Here is a 15,427-nt window from a genome sequence, read left to right on the forward strand (position 1 = left end):
GAGCTGCACAGAAAGGCAGGTTGCGGCCTAGCCCCCCCGGCAGCTTATCGAAGGCGACGCGGGGGGAACGTGGCCCACGAATCAGCGGGGCGCAGACACGACCCTAACCCGCCAAGCCCCCGGTCGAGACGGGGAGTCAGTGGAGCCAATTATTGCAGCGCCCCAATAACCTCGCAGCCCGGCCGGGACCCGCCGCAGGGCCGGGTGTGAAAGGGAAGGGGCAGCCGGCGCGTTCGCCGGGCAAAGAAAGGAATTCATGTCCAAGGCGCGTCTCTGGTTACTGCCAGGGCCCTATGGTCCGGGGGAGAATTTGTTCCTGGGGCGGACTGGGGAAAGCAGGGGGCGAAATGCAGCTCTGTGTAACGCCCACCCTGCACTGAAGGGGGGCTGCTGGTTGGGGGACAGTTAATAAAATCGCCCCCCCCGGCCTCCTTCCCTCCTGCTGGGTTGCAAACCGCTGGGAACCAGGAGAGCTCAGAGCCCCCTGAGCGGCACAGGCCAGCGAGATGGGGCAGTGGATAAGGCAGAGCCGGCTGCAGAGAGCTGGCTGGGGCGGCGGGAGGCGTGAGAGCCGGGACCCCAAGTGGTTCTACCCCTGACTCCAGCCGGGAACCGGGTCTGGTGGTTAGAGCTGGGGGAGGGGTTGGGAATCAGGACGCCTGGGTTCTATTCCTATCTCTGGGGAGTGGGATCTCGTGGGTCGAGTGAGAGGCCAGGACTCCTGGGTTCTTTACAGAGTGCCGGCCTCTGACTGACTCGAACCTTGGTTGAGCTCTTCCCCGCTCCCCCTGCCTCAGTTTCCCCACAAATAAAATAGTGTAAGGACACCACCCCTTCTCCCAGGCAAGGCTCTGAGATTTACACCACGGCTCCCCAGTGCTGCCAGTTCCCTGCTCCCGGGTGAGGCCGCCTCGGTCTTTCCTTCCGTGGCGCTCCGTGGGACACGTGGCCTGTTCCTCTGCCGGCCCAGCTTGCTCCAAAGTCAACCCCACGGGCTCTGGGGCGCGCACTGCAGCCCCCGGTGCCCCCCGCAGCCGCAGAGGAGGGACTGGGGTGCTCTGAACAGGCTCTCAGCAGCAAGGGGGGGTCACGCTGGGTGGCCAGGAGAGCTGGCGAGCGGGACTGGGGGAAGGGAGGCAAGCCGGGTATTTGGCGCTTGGTGGCACAGCCAGGATGACGGGGCAGGAGTCAGAGGCTCCAGGGCCCAATCCAAGAGGGTGAGTGAGATGCTCCTGGACTAGAACGGGCCCCTTCCTGGCTCTGGAGCCTGGTTCTGACCTTGCGCTCACAGGCCGGAGTCACAGGGGGATCGGGTCCCTTTCTCTCGTTGGCGGAGGGCAGGTGGTGCCCCCAGGCACATTCCCTGGAGCTGCCGGCTGCCAGCCCGGGACACAGGTCAGCGGCCAGGCGCCGGGACAGCTCTGAGCAGGGCCAAGGGGGGCAGGAAGCTGCTCTGCCAGGCGAGGGCTCTCCACGAGCCCAGCGCCCTCTGCCCAGCAGCGCCCCGGCCTCTGGGCCCCCTCCCCGGAGGCTGCGCCCCTGGGCGCGGCAGGTGAATGTCCGGGTGCCAGCTGCTGGCATTTGGTGCCATCCCGCAGCCTGGGCGGAGCAGACGTTCTGTGGTGTCCCGGCGCCACCCAGAGGTTTGTCGGCACCAGACACCCGGAGCTCCCGGGCGGGCGGGGGGATCCCAGCCGGTCGGGAACTTCTAGACAAACTTGTTTTTGCTGAAAAGGCCGATTCGGCCTGTTGCCAGAGCTGGGCCAGCGGCGTGTCCCCCCCTCCCGCCGCGACGCTCGCTGGGGGGCAAAACCTGTGCAAAGCGTTAAAATGTCCCGTTCCCGCCGTCCTTCCGGACACGAAACGTCCCAGGGCCTGGTGAGCGGAGGCGAGGTTTCGTTTCAAGATTGAAGCCGGTCGAACGGGCACGTCGCCGCCGGCGCTGCCGAACGGGTTTTTTTCCCAGATTTCTTTTCTGCTGGTGAAAATGTTCGCGTGTTTGACGTTTTCGCCCCGATTTGGGGTGGGAACTTTTTCCAAAATTGTCACGGGCTGGGAACGCCCAAGTCCCGCGGAGGGGGCCTGGCTCGTCTGTTGAGACCATGGCTTCGTTGTGGCAGGGCCTGCGCCTCTTCTACGGCCGTACCATGCTCAGCCCAGTGGGGCCCCCATTTTGGCTGGACCCATTCCATGCTACGAGCGGCTGGTTGCCCCCTTACTTCCTGCCCCGGCCGCTCAGCACAGCGACTCCGTCCCCAGTTATTTGCCTTCTACTTGCTTAGCTGTCAATTCAAACTGCGGGGGGTACAGAAAGTGCAGCACCAGGCGCGTTCCAAGGCACCTGCATGATACCAGTAAATAAATCAACACCAATGAATAAATCATCAGGCTTCTAGCCCTGGCCCTGCCTGAAGCTTCCCCAGCCCCCAGGTGTTCGCGAATCATGAGTCAGGGCTTCCAGAAATCACGCGATGGTCGATTTAAATCTCATGATTTGGAGGCAAGTTAAACTGGACGCGTGTTTTGCCTTCTGGGGCTGCATTTTCCAGCTGTTCTCCCCGCTCACAGGGGCTGCGTTTTGTGTTGTTGCTCTCGAGAGGCTCTGCCATCACCGGACTCCAGGAGCTGGGGCTTTAAGGAAAACCACCCACGACCGTGTTAAATTCCTTGGGAGGGGATCCCTGCGAGGGGAAAAGGAGCCGAAGACCCCGCCCGCCTCAGCTCGCTGGCCGTGGCAGGGGTCACGTCGAGGCGGTCGCAGCTCCAGCGGGGTCCAGGCTGCAGCGACACGACCGGCGGGGACAGAGGGAAGCAGCATGTCACACGCAGGCGCCGTCGCACGGCGACCCCAGATGTGAGGTCACGCTCACACACCAGTGCACGGCGACCCCAGACGTGAGGTCACGCTCACACACCAGTGCACCGACGTCACGTCCACACACGCCAGTGCACGGCGACCCCAGACGTGAGGTCACGCTCACACGCCAGTGCACCGACGTCACGTCCACACACGCCAGTAGCAGCACAATGCTGTCACGCCCATAGGCCTGCCCCATGGTGCCCCAGGCCCCCATCTCCTGGCTCAGAGCTGCGGGGCCTGGTGCAGATTTCAGGGGCGCCGGAACCCCCTGGGAGCAGCCCTGCTGCCCTGGCCAGGCACCCGGCTGCTGTGACACACACACAGGTGGGGGGGGGAGGAAAAAGAGCCCTTCGTTAGCGCACTGGCACTAATTGCGGATCAGCTAATTAAAAGAGAGCTGCTAGCAGAGGATGGTTTCGATCCATCGACCTCTGGGTTATGGGCCCAGCACGCTTCCGCTGCGCCACTCTGCTGCGCGCTATGATGTTTCCTCAAGCATCCACATAGATCTCGGCCTCGAGTGATTGACATGCACGCATGCGCACTCCTGCTCCCTACAGGAGCAGCGCGCCCCACTTAGCGGCCACCCCCCGTCACTGCAGAGCGCCGCCACCCGCTGCACGCAGACACTTCGACGAACGGCCGCCGGCTCGGTCCCGCCCCCGAGCCGGCCTGTGATGGGCCAGGTGCGTCCTCTGTGATTGGCCGACGGCCGGACGGGTCGGGGCGCGTCACGACTGATAGGCGAGGAGACCAATGGCAAAGCGGGACTCGAATATGGGCCTCTGGGGCTGGTCGCGCGGCAGGCGGCTGGCAACCAATAGGCGGGCAGCTTGCTGGCGGGTGGGTAGCGCAGCAGCGGCGGGCCGGCGGGTTGTCTCCAGCGGCGGCGGGCTCCATTGTTCGGGTTCAGCGGGCGCCATGAGGTACGGGGGGAGGGGCAGGCCGGGGGACCCCCCCCAGCGCCTGAGGGGATCCCGCGGGCCGCCGCTCCAAGGGGGGCGGCAGGAGACGGGGCCGCCTGAGGGCGATGGGCCGGGGGTGGGTGTTGAGGGGAATGCCCGGTGGGGGATGGGCTGACCCCGGGGGGTGTTGAGGGCGATGCCCGGCGGGGGGATGGGCCGGGGGGGCTGCCCCCCGTGGTGGGTTTGCGGGGGGGGCCTCGGGGGAGGCTGCCCCCCGCCGTGGAGTGGGTGTGGGGCAGTTCCTCTTCCGAGGAGGGGCTGGGGTCTGCGGGCCCCTCGCGCTGCTGACGCGGGGCTGTCCTCCTTCCCCAGGGGCGATCGAGGCCGCGGCCGTGGCGGGCGTTTTGGCTCCAGGGGCGGCCCTGGCAGCGGGTAAGTGCTGCTCTCCGGGAAGGGGGGTCCGGGGGGGGGCAGCTCTCGGGCCCAGCCCTGCGGCAGGCGGGGTACAGCAGCTGAAGAAGGTCCAGCAGGCTGGTGCCCCCTCCTCCCGGGGTGAGGTGCTGCGGGTCCTAGCCCGGGCCGCTAGCTCATGCTAAGCTATCTTCCTGGGGTAGAGGCAGAGTACCACGGAAATGCAGCCGCTGCTGTTTTGGTGGCTGGCAGCCAACGTGTTGCACGTGGGTGGAGGGAACGGATCTGTGAAACAAACCCCCTCATCTTCCTAAAACCAAGACCCCTGGTGTGGGGGAGATCGCTAACCATATACAGCGCAGGCCAGAGCTGGTCTACAGCTTAAGAGCTTTGCTTACCTGGGACTCCATCTAAACTGGTAAACACGTGATTGACTCCCCCCTTTCAAACAATGTGCTCTAGTTCTACTGCTGCACAGTTGCTGGTGGCCCTAAATCTGCTATGGTGAGATTCTAAGCCGGTGTATTAAACTTCCTGTCTTCCCAGGTAAAGAGTTTCAGCTTGACTAGTGTGAAGGCCTCACTTGAGAGGGTGAAGCAAAGAAGGGTTTGCTTTTCTTTAGAACACCGTCCCACCCTTGGGTGCAGAATTGAATGGACCAGTGGTTCATTCTGGTGTAGCGTGTCTGCTCCATCACCAGATAGCAGCGAGTGGCTAAACTAATCCGAACAGATCAGAATTAAGAACTCATCTTGGCTTTTTCTTTTTTAGGTTCAGGCCCTTTGTGCCACACATCCCTTTTGACTTCTATGTGGTGAGTAACCTGGCTTAGCCAATCCATAGTATTGGCCATATAAACCAGATGCAGGAATGTTGTATTGCAATTATATCCTTGGTTTAAAAATAAACTTGATTTAAGGTGTGTTCACAGCATAGTTAGTGCACTTGAGTTAACTGCACTTGGGCTAGTCCATCTTAATAGCTGTAGTGAAACTGAGAGCAACCACGCTTCAAAACACTTATGCAGAGTGATTTGATTCGCTGCTGCTGAATTGTTTTATAACTTGAACTGTGGCATTGCACTTAACCCCTGTCCCCCAAGGGCTAGCTGGGAGCTCAAAGCCTCACTTAATTTGAGCTTGAGACTCCTGTGTGTGGACAGGAGTCAAGTGAGGGGTAACTTGAGCTAACTGCTGTGAAGACACACCCATAACATTCCCGGTACAAGCCATAGGGCTGTGGTATCTAATAACTTAATCACTTGTAGTCTAACAAGAGACAGTGAGTCTGCTAAAAGCTGGACCTGCTGTCTGCTTTTTGGCTAATTTGAAGTAATCAAGGGACCATAAGTGGTTAGTATGTCTGTTGGGGTGTGACTAACAGCAGCGGAGACACAAGGTGAAGGATAAACATACTGGGGAGGGCTGGTTCTTATCATGACATATGGCCCACCCTCTAAGATCCAAACGGTGGAGAAAATATCCTTTCCCAACTCCCCTGCCCATAGTCCAAACAAAGCATGGATTACCTTGGCCAAGTTCTCAGAACAATCAGTCTGTCCTCCAGACTCCTTCCCAGTCTTGGTCCTTCTCAGGATTAACAGGACTGCTTCATCTGTCTCCATCCTTTTTTATTGGGCAGTTTTCCCCTTCCTTATAGGTGTTTCCATCCTCTCAGTGGCTCTGTAGTAAATATACACAGGTGTGGCCTTTGCCAAGGAAAAGGGATTAACTGTTTCCTTGCCTTCAAACATTGGGTCTGTACACCCTGTCACAACAGTTACAAGAGTTGGAGATATGCAAACAAAGGCCCCTTGTTCCTAGGAGCTCAGATACAACAGCTGCTAGGTTTCCTTTTTGCCTCCTTTTAATATTTAGGCTTTCAGGGTTGGATTCTTCAGAATTTTTTTTATCCATCCTCTCTGAACTGTCATTTCATAGCTCTCAGGCCCCAAGCAGCTCTGTGTAGAACATGTGCTCAGTGGTGATGATGCACTGGTTCTAGTGATTCTCTGTTGCTTGAGCCCCAGTGGAGATGTGTAGACAGGACAAGGCTTCCGTGCTCCATTCAAAACGCAATGCCTAAGTTAGGCTGCCAGAGTGGAATTGCCTTTGGCAGAAGGGAATACTTTGAAGTGACTAATGGATGTAAACAGTGGAGTTAAAAATTGTAATGTCTTGTTGATAAACAAGCCACTCTGGTGCCACATCAATGAGACAGGGTCTTCAATCTAATGTCTGTCTAATCCCATTTCAGTGTGAAATGGCCTTCCCTCGTGTGAAACCTGCCCCAGATGAGACAACATTCAGTGAAGCCTTACTGAAGAGAAACCAGGATCTGGCTCCCAATTCTGCTGAACAGGTTAATAAAGCATGTTTCCTTGGTGCTTCCCATCGGAAACACTTCTGAGTTCAAGGTGTTGCCAGGTTGCTTTTAGTAGAGCATTAACTTTATTACTGTTGTAACGGGTACAAGAAATGATCTTCATGTAAAGGGGGGACTCCCTCTAACTCCAAAGTGGAAGACTCATGTCCCCGGGTGGGTATTGTAGCCTGCAGTAGGATGATGAAGGAAGATGCAACTGTTATTTGGAAAGTGGCTCCTAAACACAGTTGAACTAACTTGTCGATTGCATCTCTTGTACTGGGGTTGTCTAAGTTGTATCCTTCCAAAGCTTGTGTATTTAGCTTGGTGTCTCAAGACTCTGTTCAATCAGTCTGTTGCTGCTACAGCCACTTTCACGGATTTCTTTTCAGGCTTCAATTCTGTCGCTGGTGACTAAAATAAACAATGTGATTGACAACTTGATCGTAGCACCAGGAACTTTCGAAGTGGTGAGTCACATTAGTTTGTTTGGAGAATCTATCCAGCAAGATGTGCCAACCCTGCAGGGATTTGGCTCAGATTAAAAGACTCCATCTCTCCTCTGGAGGGAATGGTGCATAAGGGGACCACGTGAGTAGAGTTGTTGGCATTCATTCTTGCTTTGCTCCCATAAACAGCAAATTGAAGAAGTCCGGCAGGTGGGGTCCTACAAGAAGGGCACCATGACAACAGGGCACAACGTGGCCGATCTGGTAGTGATCCTGAAAATCTTGCCCACACGTAAGTATGGGCTTCTCCTCTACTGCTGACTGGTGCAGTGGCCAAAACGAGCGTAACCCCGTATTCCATTTCTCTCTCTAGTGGAAGCTGTTGCTGCCTTGGGAAACAAAGTGGTGGAAAGCCTGAGAGCACAGGATCCTGCTGAAGGTCAGCCACTTAACCTACAGTCTGGCATAAGCAATGACATGAATGTTCCTGATGAATAGGGAGATGCTCCCCATAGACTCCTGGTCTGGGCTCCTTCATGCACAAATCTGCAAAGCAGACGTAACCAGCAGAAATCCAGCATGGTGTCATGACACCACAGGCGAGGCTGAGACCAGCCTCCCTGCTTCTAATTGCTCTCCGGGTCTTGGGCTCAGCTGGGTGGGGTCTGTTGTGTCTCACGACCCCCTTTGAGTAACTGCCTTGCTCTTTCTCCTTCAGTCCTGACCATGTTAACCAACGAGACTGGCTTTGAAATTAGCTCTGCTGATGCCACGGTGAAGATCCTCATTACCACTGTGCCCCCCAACCTTCGCAAGCTGGACCCAGAACTCCACTGTAAGGAAACCTCTCAGCGCTTATTTGCCTGTTTAGTGTGTGGGGACGGGGAGATTTTATTTTTCCACTACAGAGCAGCCCTGTTTAACTGGGCACCTGGTTCAGGGTTTTTTTCGGGGGAGGCGGCTTGCTAAGTCTGTGCCCCAAAGCAGTGACAATCCAGGATATGTTTTCATGAGAAAGGGGAGCACTGCTGGGATGACTCTCCTCAAATGTTCTGAATCAAACTCTGCCTGCTCCTCCTCTTCCAGTGGACATCAAAGTGCTGCAGAGCGCCCTGGCTGCCATCAGACACGCTCGCTGGTTTGAAGAGAATGCTTCTCAGTCCACGTAAGTGTCTGTGCAAGTCAGAACTGCAGCTGGGAGGCCTTCCCGACCTAGCCTTCCGTGTGTGCAGTAAAGATATTCCCCTCTGGGGAAGGGGTTTTCATCACCAATCCCAACTCCTGGGGTAGTGATGTGGTTGGTGTTGTGTCCTTCTCTGGCTAGACAGGACCCAGAGATCTAAGGCCAGGTGAAATACTGCAGACACGTAGCAGTCTGGCTTTGCTCAGATCCACGCAGGCCACCACCCCACGCATGCACACATGGGACTTTGCCTCCTCTGCTCCTGCATGATCCCCTTTCAGATGACGTGTTGGCTAGTAGAGTAACTGGTAGAGGAAAAGCTTTAGGGTCTTCCAGAGCGGATTCTGGGCAGAGGTGCAGAGCCTGGTCACATGCTTTACAATGAGAACACTTAAGCCGAGTCCCCCAAAGCTGCACCATCCAGGATACTAGACTGGCCTTGGCAGCCAGCAAGACGTCCCAGCACTGAAACCCTCTGAGCATCGTCCTTGTAAATGCCTTCTTTCAGAGTGAAAGTCTTAATCCGATTGCTGAAGGACTTGAGAATCCGATTCCCTGGCTTCGAGCCCCTCACTCCGTGGATCCTCGACCTTCTGGTATGTGAGTGGAATGGGGGTTTGATGATCTAAAAGGCACGTGGCACAGTTTCCATATAGACTCTTTAAACCTGATCTGCTGTGCTACTGTGGCTTCCCTGGCCAATGTTCTGAGGGATTTGCTGGGTCTGCAACACCATCCCCTGAACCCCAGCTGCAACTCAGGCAGTAAAGTCCCACAGTGATTCCTTGCTGCTCCTTGCAGGAACAGGACCTTTAAAACTGATCTTTCTTAAACAGTCCCTTGTGTCTAACCAATTCCTTCCCTTCAGGGGCACTATGCTGTGATGAACAATCCCACCAGGCAGCCCTTGGCTCTCAATGTTGCTTACAGGTACGTCTGCTACAACAAATGTCTCGCGATCAAGTGAACGGCAGCTTGGCAGCCTTGCTTCTGTTGGTGGTGCTTTGGGCTCTGGGTTTCTCAAGACTGCTCCGTGCCGTGTGACCTCCCTTGTCACTTCTTCAGAACCTGCTGACACGAGCAGTGTGCTGCTGCATGTATCTAATCACTGCACTGGCCTGTAGCATCAACACAGGACTTCTTACCCTGGGCTTCCCAGTCTAGATCCTTTCAAAGCAAACTCCAGGCACACTGAGAACTCTGTGGGCCGCTGACATTCACACTTATGCCACGTCAGGACTGTGTTATCTTGGGCCACCTTCCTTAGCGCCTAGGGCTAAATATATCCTGTACTACGCTGTCTACTCACCCCAGGCTCAGCAGGACGATTGTGGCCAGTACAGTGACTAGTGTTTAGAACTGCCTGTGTTGCTAACACCTCTCTGCCCCACAGGCGCTGCCTTCAGATCCTGGCGGCTGGGCTCTTCCTCCCTGGATCTGTTGGGATCACCGATCCCTGCGAGAGCGGGAACTTCAGAGTCCATACAGTGATGACCCTGGAGCAACAGGTGAACTAGCCTTTGTGCATGCAGCCTTCCTGAGGCATGGGTGGGGAGGGAGGGGGGTGTTTATCCTTTTCACTAGTGGCTCCCCACCTGAAACTATACCTAGATGTCCACTTACCTAGTGGGAACATCCCGGTCCCTAGGCACACTGGAAAGGGACAAAACTCTATGAGAACTGGAAGTGCAGCTTGCTGGATGAAAATACTCTAGTGCACAAGAGGGCTTCCTAGCTGCATTTATCCTGTAGGTCTCGTTAGCTGCCAGCCTGGGCCATGTCCCTTCCTGTCCTGGTTAGACAAGGAGGGTGTTGTGACCCCAGGGTGCAGCCTGGCAGAGGCGATATTTTAGGAAGCTGTCACTTCGGCCAGTCTTGCTGGGGGGATGCAGTGCCTATGCAGAAGCGTGCCTGATTGGGTAAAAGCAAAGACCTGCAGAGCCCAAATCTTAATTAAAATTCCATTATAAACCAGGGGAGAGCAGGTGCAAGGCTTCGTGTCTGGGGATAGCCGAGCCGTAGCCCTTTCACCCAAACAATGCTGCCCTTGTCCAGTGGGTAACCCCCATAGCTACTCGTGCGGCGGGAGTAGCAGGCTCCTATGGCTAAAACAAGGCCAGGCTGCCCATGGGGAGACAGGAGCGTGTGATGCGCTGCTGGAAAGCTATTGCCTCTTTCCTGGGAGCCTGTTCCTCAGCCCATTCCAGGCCATCGCATGGGCTGATCCTGGTCCAGCCAAACATGCTGTCTGACACCACCAGCCAGAGAGCTAGTCCGAAAGGCTCTGATCCCCAGCGCAGAGGCCACCTGCGTGTGCATTAATTCTTGACTCCGTCATAGGACATGGTGTGTTACACGGCGCAGACGCTCGTCCGAATCCTTTCACACGGAGGTTACAGGAAGATCCTTGGACAAGAGGGGGATGCCAGCTGTAAGTAGGGGCTTGGTGGCTTGTGGCGGCTGGTCAGCATGGCCAGAAAATGCTGGGGCTTTATTTGGAGACACTTCAAGAGGGAGGTGGAAGGTCACCTCTAACTAGCTGAGGGTGGCAGCATGCACTGTGTGCTATTGAAGAGGTAGGGAAACAAGCTCTTCTTTGGAAACCTTGAAGAGCCCTCCCCCAAGCATCTGGCAGAAGAGACCAGTCCCACATGTCTTGATTTGGTCAGACTCAGCAAATTGAGCGTGCAGACAAACCCAGCCAGAGACCTGACAAGGAGACGCCTGGTCCCTGCATGGTGGAGGCTGTTGCTGGAACTAGGGAGCAGCCTCTTTTCATGTAAATGAATCCGTCCTTCACTTGCCTTCAGACCTAACACCTTGCCCTGCTATTGGCTTCTTGTCACAGCTGCAGCGGGAGGAGAAAAGGCAGGTAGCTCTGGGTTACGTCAGCCAGGCTGGCGCTTGTTTCCTGCACCCTTCTGAGAAATGCCACGGGGTTGGGGTGCTGGTGGTCTTATGTGGGCAGGGCCCTGTGCTGCCTGCTGATGTGACATCTTCTGTTTGCTATACAGACCTGGCCTCTGAAATGTCCACTTGGGACGGGGTGATCGTCACCCCTTCAGAGAAGGCTTATGAGAAGCCTCCAGAGAAGAAGGAAGGGGAGGAGGAAGAGGAGAATCAAGAAGAAACCGCTGCTGGAGAGGAGGAGGAGAGCATGGAGACTCAGGAGTGACCTGCCCAGGTAAAGACTGACACCTGGTTATCTAACTGGGGCAGCCCCCACAGCTGTATTCTAGGGGCACTTCTACCTCAGAGCTGGCTTCAGGCGTCTGGGGCTGTACCATCCCCATCCCAATTCTAAAAGCAACCTCCTGTGATGCCAGAGACCATCAGTGGAAGCTAACAGTCCAGCGTGCCACCATCCGCTGCCACTTGTACAAAACTGAGCCAGCTCAGGCGGGTTAGCTGCAGGGTGTGGGTCTAACACAGTGAACATCCCTCTCAGATCAAGCCAGCTCTGGGACTTGGCAGCCAACTACAGGCTGCCTTTCAGCCACTGCCTCTTACATGCAGTCATTCACTAGGGAGATCTTGTCCCTCGGAGCGCTTCCTCCAAGCCAGTCCAGCGGGCAGGGGGAGAGCAACGACTTTTCTGCACCTGAGCACCACAAGCGCTGAGACGCCCCTGCCTCAGCTGCAGTTTGATGTGGTGTTTGCTTGTCTCCTGCAGTTTTACCCCCCCACACACCTGTAAAGCATCCTGCTGGTTGAAGCACATGAGGAGTCTCCTGTAGGACTGAGCCTGTCCTCAACCACCTGCCCTGGCGAATGAAGCCAACTGTCGTTTATTGTGTCTTCGTTTTTATAGGTTACATTAAAATGGTTCCCCCTTTTAAGTGCCGCCTCTGATTCGTGCGCGTTTCCCTAGGCTGAGGGTTGGGGAAGGGGAGGTGTTCTAGGCCCACCCCCAGGAGAGCAGCACTTCACCCCTGACTGATGGCTGTGGGAAAGCCCCTGCTCCTCTGGTGCTGGATCTCCCTGTCTGCAGCTCCAGCCAGCATGAAAAGATGCCAAGGGGGATGTGACAGGCGTGAGCTAATCTACCTTGGCAGGATTTGTGCTTTCCTCCAGATACGCCTTAACCGAGAGCTGTTCTGTCGCAGCTGTACCCTCCCCTCCTTTCGGCGGGGGAGTGCAGCCGGGACCTGCACCGCGCTCTAGCAGACACATGTTCCCCTCACACCACTCGCCGTTCATAAGCACTAGGCAGTTACTTTATTATTGTACCACCTCCACAACTAGCACTGCATTGTACACGGCACCGCCACGCTCTGCCTGGAGCTTGTTACAAGCCTGGCTGGTCAAACAGCCACAGCCCCAGGGCAGTAATGGGGACAATTCCACGCAGCTGCCCCTGCCTGCCCAGGGGAGGACAAGGAGAGCATCAGTGCCAGCAAAGGGCTGCCCGCCCAGCTTGCTGAGGTCTCCCTCACAGCAGAGTGGAAGGCCTGAGCAGACATTCCTGCAGCAGAGCTGCCGATCTCCATCTGGCACCTAGCTGTGCCTTTCCCCCCTGCAGCCCCTATCCCCAGCTGTGCATTCAGCTCTGCATGTAAGAAGGTCGCTGCAGCCGTCATGCCCCCTCCCAGCCGCAACTCGGAGCATTGCCTCTTCAATCCCTTTTGCATCAGTCCAGCAAAGCAGCTGTGTCAAGACACCAGCCAAGCTCTCCCCAGGCTTTACTTGCTGGGGGAGCCCTGGGGGTAGCCACCTGATGCCTCCAGGATGGCCTTCCTGCGGGCTGTCTCCTTGGCCATGTTGTGATGGAGTCTCCTCAGCCGTTCCTGCGGGGGAGAGTGGTACCATCAGCAGAAGACGTGCTCTTGCAGCAGCGTGGCTCTGCCAGTCACCGGAGCCCCGCAATGCTACCTCTCTTCCGCAAAAGGCCACGCCTCAGCCCCGGCCAGGTCAAGACAGCCGCACAGCACTCTGAACTCGCCTCATCCCTTTGCGATGGATTCCCCCTGGCCGCAGGCTCCTCAGAAATACTGGATACCATGCATGGGCGTGTGGCCCAGGCACACAAGCAGGAGCCAGCGATTCTCACTAAAGTGAGAGCAGCTCCTTTCAAGGGTGTCCTCCCACGAGGCCTTTAAACCACTTCTCCATTTCCAAACGCCAGCTCCCACCTGAAGTACCACGTTAAGGTCACGGGGCTCTGGGGCAGGGCCTAGCCCAAGGGGGTGCTTCCCCCATCCCAGTAATACTCCTCGGGGAGGGGAGGCAGGAGAAAGCAAGTGCTTTCTGCAGGGTGAGCTGTGGGGGGGGGGTCCCGAGCAGGCTAGGACGGGAACTCATGCTCAGCCAGATTCCCCATCAGCTTCCTAACCCACCCCTTGCCCCAGAGAGGGCAAAGCCCCGCCCAGCCAGGCAGGACGGCTCAGGGGAGAGCCTGGAATAGCTTTTGGGGCAAAACCACTGCACTCTCCCAGCACCCCCATATCAGCCACAGGGCGGTGGGGAGAGCTGAAGCATCTAGTGTCCGCAAGGGCAGCTGGGTCAACTGACTCCCTCAAAACCGGGGGGGGTTTGTTCTCAGGCTCCCGCAGAGCCCGGGGCGGGGGGGCCTCTGCTGCCCCGGGGGGGGGGGGGATATGTACCCACTTGTGCATTCTGCAGGATGTTGTTGACCAGCACGACTCTGCGCCGGGCGTTCAGCAGCTTCTTCACGTAGGGGTCCAGGTCCAGCGCGGCCTTCTGGTCCTCGTTGATCCGGCACAGCTCTGCGGGGAGAGGGACGGCTGGGCAGTGACAGGCTGGCACACGCCCCCTCCCCCCCAAAGGACTCAGCCCCACAGAGAACAGCGCAGGGAAGAGCCCCACGCAGCCCCAGCCTGGCCTGGGACAGGATTGGCCCCGTGATCCATTCCCCCAGGCCAGCGCTGACCGGCCCCTGCAACGGGGTCCCCCTGGGGAAGCTGTTCCCGGCTCAGACAGCCGTTGTCACCGGTAACCTCCCCCCGACATCCAGCCTGACTCGCCCCTCTCCGGCCTCGGGGACCAGCCCCTGCCCGCTGCGCCCCTCGCTCCGCCGGCACCAAGCCCAGCCCCAGGCACCCCTTTGCCGTCGTGCAGCTCCCTGAGCCCGGGGCCGGGCCCGGCCTGCGGCGGCGGCTCACCTGTGGCCAGGCTGTCGATGTGCTCCCGCAGCTCCACCTGGCTCTCCCTGCGGGCGGCACGAAGGCAGCTGGGTCAGAAGCTGGCAGCCAGCAGCGGCTGCCCGGTGAGCCCCGCCCAGACCCCCCCGGGGCACCCCCCGCCTGGCACCGCCCCCAGCCCCCCCTGGCATGGACCCCAGCCCCCCCCGGGCACCCCCAGCCCACTGAGCCCCCCCTGCTGCGAGAGCCCAGCTGCAGCAGCCCCACCCCATGGGCCAGCATCGCACCCCACCGCCCTGCCAACCCCCCCAGCACCTGCCTCCCAGCTACCCCCTCCCCCCAACATCCCGCCCCGCCCCCTTCCCCCAGCCAGCCCCCCCAGTTCCCTCCTCCCAGCCCCCCCCATTCTCCCGGCCCCCCCGCCCGCACCTGACCGCGTGCACGTGCGCGTCCAGCTGGCGCGCGGCCGGGCGCAGGAAGCCCAGCAGCCCCTCGGCGAAGAGGTCGCGAGCCCCGCACCCCGCCGGGCTCCCCGCGCCAGGCCCGGCCCCGGCCAGCGCCGCCATCCTCCCTGCCTGCCGGCCGCGCAATGCCCGCCGGGAAGCGTGGAGAGCGGCGGAGGCCCCCCCGCCGGCGCAGAGCCTGCTGGGAAATGTAGTTCCGCGGGGGCGGGGGCACGTGCACCGCCCCTCCTGCTCCCTTGGGTGGGGGGTGGGGGTCCTGCAGCCGGGGAGCGGCGCTGCCACCCCGCCCCGCCCCCCACGGGGTTCCCTACGTCCCCCCAGAGCCCCTGGGGCGCAGGAGGGCAGCACAGCTCCCAGCCGCTGCCGGAGACAGGCGGGTGCGGGGAGCTCAGCTGGCCGCTGCTGGGACCCGGCTCCTCCCGGCTCGGCCCCTGCTGCAGCTGGCTCGGGGCAGGTTTCCGCAGCCTCCTCCCGGCTGGTTTAGCGCCCCCTGCCCTGCCCTGCCCCGGGGCTGCGCTGCTCCCCCTGCCCCGGGGCGGATCAGGCTGGCGGGGGCAGAGCCCAGCGTCGGCCTGGCCCCGTCTCAGGCAGGAGCGACTCCTTCAGACCAGGCAGCCGCCTTGCCCGGCCACCCGCAGAGCATCTCTGGGACCGTCACATCAGCCAGCCTGGCAGGCCCCATGAATCAGC

The 15,427-nt window shown here is 58.7% G+C and overlaps 2 protein-coding genes across 2 annotated transcripts; one reads left to right on the forward strand and one right to left on the reverse strand.

Moving 5' to 3' along the window:
* Positions 1-3,692: 3,692 nt before the first annotated feature.
* On the forward strand, positions 3,693-12,162 carry ILF2 (interleukin enhancer binding factor 2). Its single transcript, XM_067539301.1, has 15 exons — positions 3,693-3,786; positions 4,138-4,197; positions 4,948-4,990; positions 6,433-6,537; positions 6,933-7,010; positions 7,179-7,281; positions 7,363-7,428; positions 7,708-7,824; positions 8,076-8,154; positions 8,681-8,768; positions 9,041-9,102; positions 9,566-9,680; positions 10,513-10,603; positions 11,187-11,356; positions 11,846-12,162. Exons 1-14 carry the CDS (start codon positions 3,782-3,784, stop codon positions 11,345-11,347), a joined length of 1,173 nt encoding a protein of 390 aa, XP_067395402.1. The 5' UTR covers positions 3,693-3,781; the 3' UTR covers positions 11,348-11,356; positions 11,846-12,162.
* Positions 12,163-12,361: 199 nt separating this feature from the next.
* On the reverse strand, positions 12,362-14,889 carry SNAPIN (SNAP associated protein). Its single transcript, XM_067539303.1, has 4 exons — positions 14,703-14,889; positions 14,295-14,341; positions 13,780-13,898; positions 12,362-12,959 (listed from the first exon to the last, which is right to left on the reverse strand). Exons 1-4 carry the CDS (start codon positions 14,837-14,839, stop codon positions 12,855-12,857), a joined length of 408 nt encoding a protein of 135 aa, XP_067395404.1. The 5' UTR covers positions 14,840-14,889; the 3' UTR covers positions 12,362-12,854.
* Positions 14,890-15,427: the final 538 nt, after the last annotated feature.

This window comes from Emydura macquarii, unplaced genomic scaffold (genome assembly GCF_026122565.2).
Source record: "Emydura macquarii macquarii isolate MOO-44397 ecotype Brisbane River unplaced genomic scaffold, CSIRO-AGI_Emac_v2 contig_527, whole genome shotgun sequence".
NCBI classification, from domain to species: domain Eukaryota; kingdom Metazoa; phylum Chordata; order Testudines; family Chelidae; genus Emydura; species Emydura macquarii.